Raw genomic sequence first — 12,500 nt, forward strand, 5'->3', positions numbered from 1 at the left:
TCGAGACGCACACACACACACACACACACACTCACACACTCACACACTCACACACACACTCACACACACACACACACAGTTACCTTGAGTCCTTTGGCTCTGTTGATGGCTCTCAGAGGTCGAAGCACTCGGAGGACTCGGAGAATCTTCACCACCGAGATCGCACTCGAACTAAACAAACACAAGAATCAGAGAGTCAGTGTGTGAAGGATATAGAGCTCCATATTTATGTAGTCAGTTCATTAAGAGTTGTAGTTATCCTGTCAGCCAGCAGGGGGCAGCACACACACAACGATAACCTGTGAAGGTCCAGAGCTTCCTGTTTAATATAGAAATGTTTTGCTTTCAGTCTTTTTTTAAAACCTCCATTACAGTCAGGGTTTAAGAACATTTATGTGTCTGTAGTTTGTTCCTCTTATCAGCAGCATTCAGCCATTATTTATATAGCTGTTTTCCCGCTCTGGGTCATTCAGGGGGTTAGAGCTGATCCCAGCTGTTATTGGGCGAGAGGCGGGGTTACACCCTGGACTGATCACCTGTCAATCAACATACACTCACATTCACACCTACAGGGAATTTTAAGTAGTGGACAGACCAACACGTGGTGTTACAGTTCTGTAGGACACTCAGAGAACACCAAGAGGAAGAAGAAGAAGAACAGGAAGTGTGCTAATGAAAAAAAAAAGAAGATTTTTGATACTGACTGAAGGAAGAAGGAGACCAGAGAGACGCTGACGACCAAAAGATCCAACAAGTTAAACCAGTTTCTGCAGAACGAGCCCTGATGGAGGAACGCCCCGTGGACCGTCATCTGAGGGCAGAGAGAGAGAGAGAGAGAGAGAGAGAGAGAGAGGGAGGTTAACATTCACACCATAGAAGAAGAGAAAGAATACGTCTGACGTGAAAGATCATTTTTACCTTTAACAGAATCTCCACCGTGAAGATGGAAGTGAAGGCGTAGTCTGCGTAACCCAGAATCTACACAAACACAAAAAATAAACAACAATTCTTCTACAATTTACCTTAAAGCTCCTAAACTGTAGACCCCCCCCCCCTTCTATCACATATGCCCCCCCTCTGTTGACTCTTAAGGCCTCACATCTTTCTGTACGTTAGCATTCGAGTCCGGTGGTCCTGAGGAGGCCGTTTCTCTCAGGATTTATTTGTTGTTTTGTCTTGTTTGTTTCTTAATGCATCACGTTGTGCAGCTGCTGTGTTTAAATGTGTTTTATAAACTAATGTGACTTGACTTGAGGTCAGTCACTGGATCGACGTTGTGAGTGGAAACAGACACATATAAATGTGTATCATCGGCATAGGAGTGAAGGAAATGTGTTGCAGAATATCTGACCTCAGTGGGCGCGTATAGAGATTAACCGGCAGAGGACCAAGAAGTGATCCTTGTGGAACTCCATCTGGACTACCTACTTAATCTGATTTAAAATAACTTATGGAAACAGAGAAAGATCGACCAGTGAGATGAGAAGGAAGCCCCTGAAGGACTTTGCCTCTGAGACTGAAACAAGAGTTGTAAACTGCTGTTTTTAAATGTGTATTATAAATTTATTTGACTTGATTGGACAAGAGACAGCACGGTGCACAGCAGAGAGGAAGGCGGGAGACGGTCGACACACAGAAGAGTGGCCACTCTCAGGTAGAATTCACTTTATACATTATTAGTAAAGTTTCTGTGTCGGGATCTTTCCTCGAGTCCTCGAGTCTACGATGGACTTAGAAGACAAACTGGACTTTTGACGCAAATGATGAACAACAAAATAACAAAATGAGAATAATTAAACCAGAACGCTAATGAGTTTAATATGATCCAGAACAGAGGCTAATACAGGGTTAACATATTGTGTTTGTGTGTGTGTGTGTGTGTGTGTGTGTGTGTGTGCAGTATATGTGTGTTGATTGCATGTTAGAAGTCGTTTCTTTCCTCAGCTGCTGCTAATTGCTATGTCTTGCATGAGAACAGCTGCTGCACGGCCAGTGTGTGTGCGCGCACTTGTGTGTGTGTGTGTGTGTGTGTGTTCAGTGAGTTTCCTCAGGATCAGACAGTAAACTGGTGATTTGCTCTCTCCATGTGTTTCCCTCTTTAACCGGGTTAGTCACTGACCCACTTCTTCCCATGTAATCTGCTCAAGCCCCGCCCCCATGCTCTAACCACAGAGGTGTGCCGCCGCTGCCGACATCATCATCATCACCCTCATCATGGACAGGACAATGACGAGATCTCTTTGAACCTCTCCTGGTTCTTAGAAGTAGAGATGTAACAACACCAGAAATGTAAACTTTGTTATGACTCAAGGAAAAATCAAATGATCAATACCTGTTTGTTTGACTTCCTGTTAGCTTAGCCACAATGCTAGCTCACTGTTAAGGACACTTAAAGATCAGTGATGAAACTTCACTTCAGACAGACTCACGTTGTTCCTGAAGGAGTGTGCTCTGATTGGATCCTCGGCAGCCAATGAGCAGCTGCTGAGGATGATGAAGACGAGGATGAGGTTGGTGAAGATGTGGTGGTGGATCAGATAGTGACAGAACACACGGATCCTGGAGACACAAACAGAGAGAGGAGACACTCTTTAAAAATCTAAATGCAGACACAAATAATCGTCATCACACACGATATGAGAACCAATCAAAACCATGCAAGACACCTGAAAGCACCGCGAGCTGATTTAGAACGAAGTTGGTGATTTTTTTTGACAGTTGTTGCATTGTTGCTCTCTCTGCAGCTCCGCCAGTTTCTCCTCCTTTTCGGTTTTCTAACTCAAAAGTTGTGGGGCTTAAATGTCCACCAGATGCATGATGGGAAATAATCTCATAAGGAATCTAGTTGTAGTCCTGCAGATAGGGACTCTGCAAGATCCCCAGTCTTTGTGAAATCTTAAAAACTCTGTGAGCTGCTGACACATTTGAGAGGCGACCGACTCAACCAGCTGAGCCACAGACGCCCACAGTGGTTCCCAACATTTTACTTCTGAGCCCCCTACTATCTAAAAAAGCTGAGCCCCCCCAATGCTGTAAAAAATTAACATCCATTTTGAATGTTTGCTTTGTAACCTCAGTTATTAGTGTGGCTGACTCTCAGGTGTTCTGACGCAAACCTCCTGTCCCCCCTGCAGGACTAACCACCGGTCCTGGGGGGACAGGGTCTTCTCTATTGCTACCCTCTTAACTCACTCCAAAAAACCATCAGACCCCGCCCACTCTCCACCTTCAAGAAATCCCTAAAAACTCCCCTCTTCTTCATCACCTACAGCCACTAATAGACTGTGTTCTCCTCTTAGGTCTCGTCTGTTTTGCTTTCTTTGTTTTGTTGTTTTTTTGTTAATCATGTTTGAGTCTTCAGAAAATATTTATATAAGTTATATAAGTCTAATGCATCATTATTATTATTATTATCATTATTATTATTATTCTTATTAAGAAGCATGATATTTTTTAATTGAGGAAAAACATATTTTTTCCACAGTTTTATCGACAGGCCTTGAATAAACTATCCATCCGGTGTTTTTCGCAGACAGAAACTCGTGGCCCCCCCCTGAGATCTTTCCTGCCTCCCTAGGGGACCCTGGATCCCAGGGGGGGAACAAATGTTCTAGTGCAGTGGTTCCCAACTGGTGGGTCGGGACCCAAAAGTGGGTCGCAGAGCCATTTTAATGGTTTAACTGTTTTTCAATCCACTTGTTTTGTTTACTTGTGTAATCATTTATAGCCTTCTCCTTTTTGCATTTAATCCTCGTATCCCTACCTCTTAATTCTTCTTTTTTTTTAATTCCCACATTTAGCTGTTGAACATTTCTTCCCATCCAATGTCTTATATCACTGATGAACTGGATGAGGTCAGTCACTGGATTGACGTTGTTAGTGGAAACAGACACATATAAATGTGTATCATCGGCATAGGAGGGAAGGAAATGTGTTGCTGAATATCTGACCTCAGTGGGCGCGTATAGAGATTAAACAGCAGAGGACCAAGAAGTGATCCTTGTGGAACTCCATATGGACTACCTACTTAATCTGATTTAAAATAACATATGGAAACAGAGAAAGATCGACCAGTGAGATGAGAAGGAAGCCCCTGAAGGACTTTGACTCTGAGGCAGAAACAAGACGGTGAGGAACATTATATCGAAGGCCGCAGGTCGAGCAGCACAAAGAAAACCTCAGAACAACATTCGTCTTTTCACAAACACAGTCTGCTACTCATGCTGATGCTAATGCTAACAGTTATACATGTTGGACAGGTGCGGTCGGACTTACGGGTTGGTGTTGCTGAGGCAGAAGAACGCACTGCCTTCTGGGATGGGAAGAACTTTCTCTTTAGGAGGAGCCAGGTCGGCCATCTTTAACTGGACTCCTCCATCTACTAGGAGAAATAAAGAGAGGAAGAAGGGTCAGCCACCTGTGAGTTTCATTTTCATTTATTTCCCTGTAAGAGTTTTGAGCTTGACGCCGACTGACCTTCTTCTCCTTCAGGGAGCTCCTCCTCCTCCTCGTACTCGGTGTCTTCATCCACCTCCACCTGCAGAGACAAACATCATCACTCTGATGGACTCTCAGGTTAAGTTAGAGCTTCAAATCACTCCTCCATGTTCACCTTCACTTCTTCTACTTCTGCTTCTCCTTCTGGCGCGGCCTCCTCCTCCTCGCCTCCCTCCGGCTTAGTCCTGCAGAAACACGACACACAGAATGTAAGAAATCTAAATTTTTGCCTTATCTCATTTATTTCTTGAGTTTCTACACGGCTCCTCCTCCATCACTCCTTCACTCACTCCTTCTTCTTGTCGTCTCCGTCTCCTCCTGCCAGGTTGTCCACAGCGATGGCCAAGAAGACGTTCAGCAGGATGTCTGACACGCTAAGAACGCTTAACAACAGCAAACACTGAACACAGCACTCTGATTTCCTGCAGCATCTGAACGCACCTAAGTAGACATGTTTCTGTATGTTTCCCCGTTTTTTGGATGCACATATTTTCACTTTGTAATTTTTAATGTTTATTGTCTTACTGCTTCTGTTACTATGTCACTATTTTGTTTGATCATGTGGTGATGTCTTTTATATTTAACATTAACACTTTTAAATGGAGTCACCCTCCAAAAGATTGTTCACGTCTGTACCCACATATGGAGTAAAAAAACTCCCTGAATGTTGCATGTTTTCCATGATTGACTGGGGGCTGATAATTCATGTCTAATCTTTATGTTTTTACTTTTACTGTAGCATTAAACTTTAGCTATCTTGTAACAGGCTAATTTCATGCGTTGGCCAAGAGGTGTCAAAAGAATGCATATCCAGAAAACTAACGCAAAAAGCCACAAAACAAAGACACACAGCCACAAAACACAAACGAAAAGTCATAAAACGAATACATAAAGCCAGAAGACGAATGCAAAAAGCCACAAAAACAAATGCAAAATGCTGCAAAAAGCTACAAAACCGATGCAAAAAGCCACAAAAACAAATGCAAAATGCTGCAAAAAGCTACAAAACCGATGCAAAAAGTTAAAAAACCAATTCAAAATGCTGCAAAATGCTGCAAAACCAATGCAAAAAGTTACAAAACCAATGCAAAAAGTTAAAAAAAACAATTCAAAATGCTGCAAAAAGCTACAAAACCAATGCAAAAAGTTAAAAAACCAATTCAAAATGCTGCAAAATGCTGCAAAACCAATGCAAAAAGCTACAAAACCAATGCAAAAAGTTCAAAAACTAATTCAAAATGCTGCAAAATGCTGCAAAACCAATGCAAAAAGCTACAAAACCAATGCAAAAAGCTATAAAACCAATGCAAAAAGTTCAAAAACCAATTCAAAATGCTGCAAAACCAATGCAAAAAGCTACAAAACCAATGCAAAAAGTTCAAAAACCAATGCAAAATGCTGCAAAACCAATGCAAAAAGCTACAAAACCAATGCAAAAAGCTACAAAACCAATGCAAAAAGTTCAAAAACCAATTCAAAATGCTGCAAAACCAATGCAAAAAGCTACAAAACCAATGCAAAAAGCTACAAAACCAATGCAAAAAGTTCAAAAACCAATTCAAAATGCTGCAAAACCAATGCAAAAAGCTACAAAACCAATGCAAAAAGCTACAAAACCAATGCAAAAAGCTACAAAACCAATGCAAAAAGTTCAAAAACCAATTCAAAATGCTGCAAAACCAATGCAAAAAGCTACAAAACCAATGCAAAAAGCTACAAAACCAATGCAAAAAGTTAAAAAACCAATGCAAAAAGTTAAAAAACCAATTCAAAATGCTGCAAAAAGCTACATGACTGTTATTTTGCTTTCGAGCTTTTATTGCATTCTGTGATTTGTAAACACATTCCTCTGACACCTCAAGGCCACCGTACTTCCAGGATGTGATATCAGGACTTCTCCTTCACTCTCTGAGTCCCTCCTCTTCTCCGACCCCCGCCCTCCAGCTGAGGCGGGTGTGATTAAGGATACAGTTACCGCAGATGAAGAGGATGACGAAGTACACGCAGACGATCATCCCAGGGAACACGGGGCCTCCGTACGCCATGATGCCGTCATACATCACCATGTTCCAGTCCTCTCCGGTCAGGATCTGCACCGAGATTAAGAATGTCATGATGCCAGGTTTATAAACTTCAATGTAATCCTAATAAAATCAAACAATATTGATACCTGTTCGTTACCATGGCAACACAAAAATAGAAGTCCTAGACACCAGACATTGGGTGATTCATTGTTTTTAATTATAAAATCACTTTTTGTTTTGTTGTTTACCAACGCTCGATCACTTCCACTCTCTACACAAAAGACAGACATAGAGATGAACTTTTCCTAACTTTTCAGAAAGACTTTTATTGAAGGAGCTCGCGGCTGCAGCTGATTGGCCGAGAGCTCAGGAGAAAACGGATAGACAAAAAAAACACAAAGTAACATCCCTCAGAACACGTCCCCGTCATATGATTCTAGTAAAAAACAAACAATTTGATACCTGTTCGTTACCATGGCAACTAAAAAGGAAGTCCTGGATACCCGCTATTCAGTAGTTTATTGATTTCTTTAAACAGAAATTGAAGGTAAACTCCTGCACACTATCTACATTATGAAACTTAAGTTCTCTCTCTCTCTCTCTTGGTTAAAAATATGACTGAAGATCCATCGTTTTTTTTAAGCTTTGGATCTTTTTGAAACTATTGACAATAAAAATTGCAGAGATTTGAGTTGAAAAAAACATAAAACGTGGTCCAGAAAAGCGTTGACGCATCTAAAATTTTGCAAGCCTCAAGAGAGATTCTAGGAGAACACAAAGATAGAAACAGGAACATGAAGGATGAAACCAGGAAGAGGAGGACACAGTTTCCTGTATTACCAGAACGATTCCAGCCAATTACCTGGAAGCAGGTGAGCAGCGCCTGCGGGAAGGCGTCGAAGGTGCTGCGTTTGGTCTGCGTCTCGTCGAAGTTGAACTTCCCTCCGAACAGCTGCATGCCGAGCAGAGCGAAGATGATGAGGAAGAGGAAGAGCAACAGCAGCAGGGAGGCGATTGACTTCATGGAGTTCAGCAGCGACGCCACCAGGTTGGACAGAGCCGTCCAATGGCTGAGCAGAGACACAGTGACATCATCAGAGAGGCGGGACTAACCGGTGATGAGCTGTGTTTAACGTGTCTCAGGTGTGTTTTCTCACCGGGTCACCTTGAAGATCCTGAGCAGGCGGACGCAGCGCAGCACGGAGATCCCCAGAGGAGGCATGATCTCCAGCTCCACCAGGATGGTCTCCACGATGCCGCCGCACACCACGAAGCAGTCGAAGCGGTTGAAGAACGCCACGAAGTAATGAGCCAGACCGAGACTGTACATCTTCAACAACATCTCCACCGTGAACAGAGACAGCAGCACCTTGTTGGCGATGTCTGCAGACGAACAGAGAGAGACAAACATTTCATCTGGATTCTTTTTTAATGAATGAATGAGTCTGATTTTGAACTTTTTGGTCGTTTGAAATTAAAGAATAGGACCAGTGTGTGCGTGTGTGTGTGTGTGTGTGTGTGTGTGTGTGTGTGTGTGTTACCTTGGACTTGTGTGAGCCAGTCCGGTTGGTTGTAGTGTTCCGAGGCGCTGAGGGAGGTGTTGAGGAAGACGAGCAGCAGAACCAGCCAATAGAAGGTCACGGATTTGACGGCGGTGCGACAGTTCCTGCGACAGACTCTGTTCCATCGAGAGAGAGTGCGACTGGTCGAGAGGAGAGAGACCGATGTTACTGAGGGATAAATGTGACGGGGAAGAAAGCTACTTTGTCTGACTGTCAGTGAACTCACCAGCAGCCGATCTTCATCATCTGAGAGCTGAAACGAGACTGAAGTTATTTACTAAGAAGCAAACACACTCTGGACGCATTCTCTGGATGTGTGTGTGTGTGTGTGTGTGTGTGTGTGTGTGTGTGTGTGTGTGTGTGTGTGTGTGTGTGTGTGTGTGTGTGTGTGTGTGTGTGTGTGTTACCAGCAGGCCTGGCAGCAGTTGGTGTGCTCCTCGTCGATGTTCACTGTGTTTTCAGAAGCCGTTTCACTGGCAGGAAGACTCGCTGACGCAAAGAAACACAAAAAGATTTCACTTCACCTGACATTAAAAAAACTGTGAGACTCAGACTTTACCGTTCCAGAATCAGCTAGGATCAGGATCAGTACCAGGTCTCAGTCTGAAACCTGTTAGCTAGGATCAGTACCAGGTCTCAGTCTGATGACCTGTTAGCTAGGATCAGTACCAGGTCTCAGTTTGATGACCTGTTAGCTAGGATCAGGACCAGGTCTCAGTCTGAAACCTGTTAGCGAGGATCAGTACCAGGTCTCAGTTTGATGACCTGTTAGCGAGGATCAGAACCAGGTCCCGGTTTGATGACCTGTTAGCTAGGATCAGGACCAGGTCCCGGTTTGATGACCTGTTAGCTAGGATCAGGACCAGGTCCTGGTTTGACGACCTGTTAGCTAGGATCAGTACCAGGCCCACTGTCTCTTTAAGGCCACCCCTCCCCATTTGCCCACTTTCTTCTGATTGGCCGGCTCTCTGGAAGCCTTCAAGGGGCAGAACGCTGCAGGGCTGCCAGGAGGAGGCTGCTATCCAGTGCTGGGAGAATAGAGCCTATGTAAGAGTTTCATATCGGGGAACTATGCCGTAATTTGCAGAACAAGATGTTTAGCGCCCTCTGCAGACTCATCCTGGGATTTAGTCCGACATACGCTGACCTCATGATCAGAAACTTTGCCCGTGTTTAGTTTGAACATCTAACGACCTCACTTCTGTTTGTTTGGTCCTGTTAGCGTAAGTGAACCTCCTCCCTGTCGGTAGAAGCCTAAACTCACTGCTGAGGGTGTTGAGGGTCTTCGCCTTCTGAGTTGCTCCTTCTTGAAAACATGGCCGACATCATTCAAGTCAATGCCAACAATCTACATTTCCCTGCCTGTTTTTGGTAACGATGCCGAGTTTGCCAAACCAACAGATCATCAAAGTTAAAATGGACCCAGTAAAAGATGAATCATCTCATTTGTTGACTTCAAAACTCCTCAGCTTTCTCAAGAAGACCCGCCTCTGATTGGCCTTTTTTCTGCAGAGGGCGTCAGCGTTAGCATCAAAGGTCAGTTTGTCATCAAGTCTGGATCCCAAATATTTAAACTGACTCACTGTCTCTACAGCTGTTAATGAACGTTCATTCTGTGAGAGGAGGGATTCTAGGAAAGTCAACGTCTCAGAGGAATTAAGATGTGTGTCGGGGTCATGGCACCGTTTGATAAAATAGTCCAGATCAGGACCGCGGCACATCCCGTGGCCCCGCAGGACGCTGACTATCACAGAATCATCAGCGGATATGATAATGACCTAAACTTACTCTGACAGTCGTTTGTGTGAAAACAACAAACAGTCCTGATACACCACATGTCACACACTTCGCCTCGCACCGTCTTCTTGAATATGGTGTTTTTTACTTTTCTCTGTTTCAGTTGCGTCGATGTTTTGACTCGATGTTTCGGGATGTTAACATGATATATGAATATATTTATATCTATAAACGAATATATGTGAGTGTCAGTTAAGCTCTAACGCAGCGACAGAGAGAGAAGCAGCTCATGATGAGAATCAGGGTCAGAACAATGTGAGCTCAGACAGAGACCCAGATATTTAACAGGACAGAGAGAGAGAGAGAGAGAGCGAGAGAGAGAGAGAGAGAGAGAGAGAGGAGCTCTACATTTAGACTGAAACGCACGCCCGCCCGCAACGCTCAGAGCTGATGTAAAGTGTGTTCAAATAAAGAACGAGGCTTCACCGTGGGTTTCATTGGAGTGACTGAACCATCCGAACTTCCCTCTCTTCTTATCGGACAGATCGCCCAGAGACGGACCTGACAGAGAGAGAGAGAGAGAGAGAGAGAGAGAGCATAAGAGCAATGACACATTTCGTATTACATTTGCAGAAAGGATTAAACACAATCTGGTAAACGTATTACAAAAAAACGTTGGCCATAAAGGTCAACTGCAAAAAAGGGTCACCTTAATGCCGTCTTAAAGGATGAATGTACGACATGTTACTCATAAATATTTCATAAATCCAGTCTGTCCTGTGTAAATGTCTCTGAGTCATGACTGTCTACGATGAGGGAGAAGCTCGAGTCCCGCTGGCTGTGTTGTTGTCAGAGCCGTGTTTACATGGACGGGACGGCCGGCTCCTCCCCTTGTGTATAAAAGCTGTTTTAGTCAAGAACTAGAGAGAAGAAGAAGAACATACTCACTGATTATTTGGATGTTAGTAAGAGTTTTTAGATCACGCTCATTCTGTGTCAGTTTACATGAAATGTGAAGCTACGAGCTAACTAAAGAGCGCTAACATTAGCATGCTAACACAACAATGTGAAGCTACGAGCTAACAAAAGAGCGCTAACATTAGCATGCTAACATAACAATGCAGTTTGAGCAAAGTACAATTTTGTCCGCCGCTTGCACTTAGCGCTTAATTATGGTGCGTTCTAATTGATAACTCTTTTGCGCAAACTCGAGTGGAGGGGGGGTTGGAGGTGTGTCTCTGGAGGATGGAGGAGGTGTGGCCTAACAGAAGGTTTTGGTTTCATGCTGGAGCTCAAGGGCGACATCTACTGGTTCAAAAAGTCGCACATTCTTCCTTTAATGAGTGAGATCGTGTCCTATCATAGAATAAATTGTAATGTCAAGTATAGAATGACTTTAATGACGTGGTTAAACTCAAAGGAGAGTGTAGATCTATGACACAGTCGACGATGGGCTAGATCTGACCAATCAGGTTGGACTGTGTAAGTCCTTAGCCTGGGACAGACTTACTCTGGTTAGTAAAGATGTCAGAGCAGAGACGTGCAGCTCCTCTGATGACTGTCTGCCTCATTAATCTCCTCGACTCACTAACGAGTTTTAATTGGCTTCATTAATTGGCTTCATTAATTGGCTTCATTAATTGGTGTCCATTAACTCATTATCGCTGAATGAGTTTTTAATGAACGCAGGACAAATGAGGGATTGTTTGTAGCTCTGATTTAAAATGTTGGGGAAATGTCGAGGAATCAATCAACAAAAGACACAACACACACACACACACACACGGGGTCTTACGTGGGTTTCCGTCCTCGTCCAGCTCGTCCATGTCCTCAGCCTGAGTGATCCAGTCCATGTACCCGCACAGATCCTCCTCCATCTGCTGCTTCTCCCGCAGCTTCTGGAAGTCTCCGCGAGCTTTTGCCTTCTCCCTCTCCTTACTGAACTCTCTGCAACGATAACACAACAATCACACAGTGTACACAGAGCTTTTTAAACCTCAAAGCTGTAAACTCTAAATGTGTTTGTTTGAATAACAATTAATTTCTGTAGATTTTTTGCAGATGACACCAACGTTTTTGTCTCAAATCCAAATGGAACAACTTCCATCAGAGAATAAATGTCATGATTTATTCAGTATTTTTATTTGTTGAGTTTCTTAACTGTCATCTTCAGGTTGCTATGGTGACTTTGTACTTTTGTGTTGCCTTGTAAATGTCTTTCTACTAGTGTTGTAGTCAAGACCACACTAACTGAGACCAAGACAAACCCGAGACCAGAGTGCTCTGAGACCGAGTGAAGACCAAGACCAAGGAATGAATTAGGTAAAGTCAGTACCGTTGTAGGGCTTCATGGTGCGTTCCATTTGATCTCGGGAGTTGGAAATTCCGACTTCCGAGTCAGGAACGCCCCCCCCCCCCCCCCCGAAGTTGGAATTACGACATGGGAACTCGGAGAACCTATAGTAGCCTGAGTTAAAATCCAACATGGATTTTTACGTGCATCAACAGTAACGTTTAAGCTGTGACTGTTGTGTTTATTTGCAGCTTAGACTTCTTTTTTCAAGTCAATCACACCGACAATATCCTACAAGTTGTATCCGTGGACATGTTGACATGTTTTTTTTGCATGCAGACTATCACGTAGTATGATGTTATCGTCAGGTATAAGCTAATAAAACGA

General features: G+C 43.5%; 1 protein-coding gene across 1 annotated transcript in view; it reads right to left on the reverse strand.

Annotated features, from left to right (window-relative positions):
• The window catches only part of cacna1fb (calcium channel, voltage-dependent, L type, alpha 1F subunit), a 60,146-nt gene that overhangs the window by 24,404 nt on the left and 23,242 nt on the right, over positions 1–12,500 (reverse strand). The window contains exons 10-25 of the mRNA XM_061057293.1: positions 11,616–11,767; positions 10,307–10,381; positions 8,491–8,572; positions 8,310–8,336; positions 8,063–8,223; positions 7,679–7,904; positions 7,384–7,591; positions 6,467–6,587; positions 4,788–4,863; positions 4,613–4,682; positions 4,477–4,537; positions 4,276–4,381; positions 2,430–2,559; positions 919–978; positions 705–811; positions 84–171 (exon numbers count right to left, since the gene is read on the reverse strand). Coding sequence (XP_060913276.1) covers positions 84–171; positions 705–811; positions 919–978; positions 2,430–2,559; positions 4,276–4,381; positions 4,477–4,537; positions 4,613–4,682; positions 4,788–4,863; positions 6,467–6,587; positions 7,384–7,591; positions 7,679–7,904; positions 8,063–8,223; positions 8,310–8,336; positions 8,491–8,572; positions 10,307–10,381; positions 11,616–11,767 — 1,750 coding nt within the window. The remainder of the gene's footprint in view (positions 1–83; positions 172–704; positions 812–918; positions 979–2,429; positions 2,560–4,275; positions 4,382–4,476; positions 4,538–4,612; positions 4,683–4,787; positions 4,864–6,466; positions 6,588–7,383; positions 7,592–7,678; positions 7,905–8,062; positions 8,224–8,309; positions 8,337–8,490; positions 8,573–10,306; positions 10,382–11,615; positions 11,768–12,500) is intronic.

The sequence above is a fragment of the Labrus mixtus genome, chromosome 15 (assembly GCF_963584025.1).
Source record: "Labrus mixtus chromosome 15, fLabMix1.1, whole genome shotgun sequence".
Classification (NCBI taxonomy): Eukaryota; Metazoa; Chordata; class Actinopteri; order Labriformes; family Labridae; genus Labrus; species Labrus mixtus.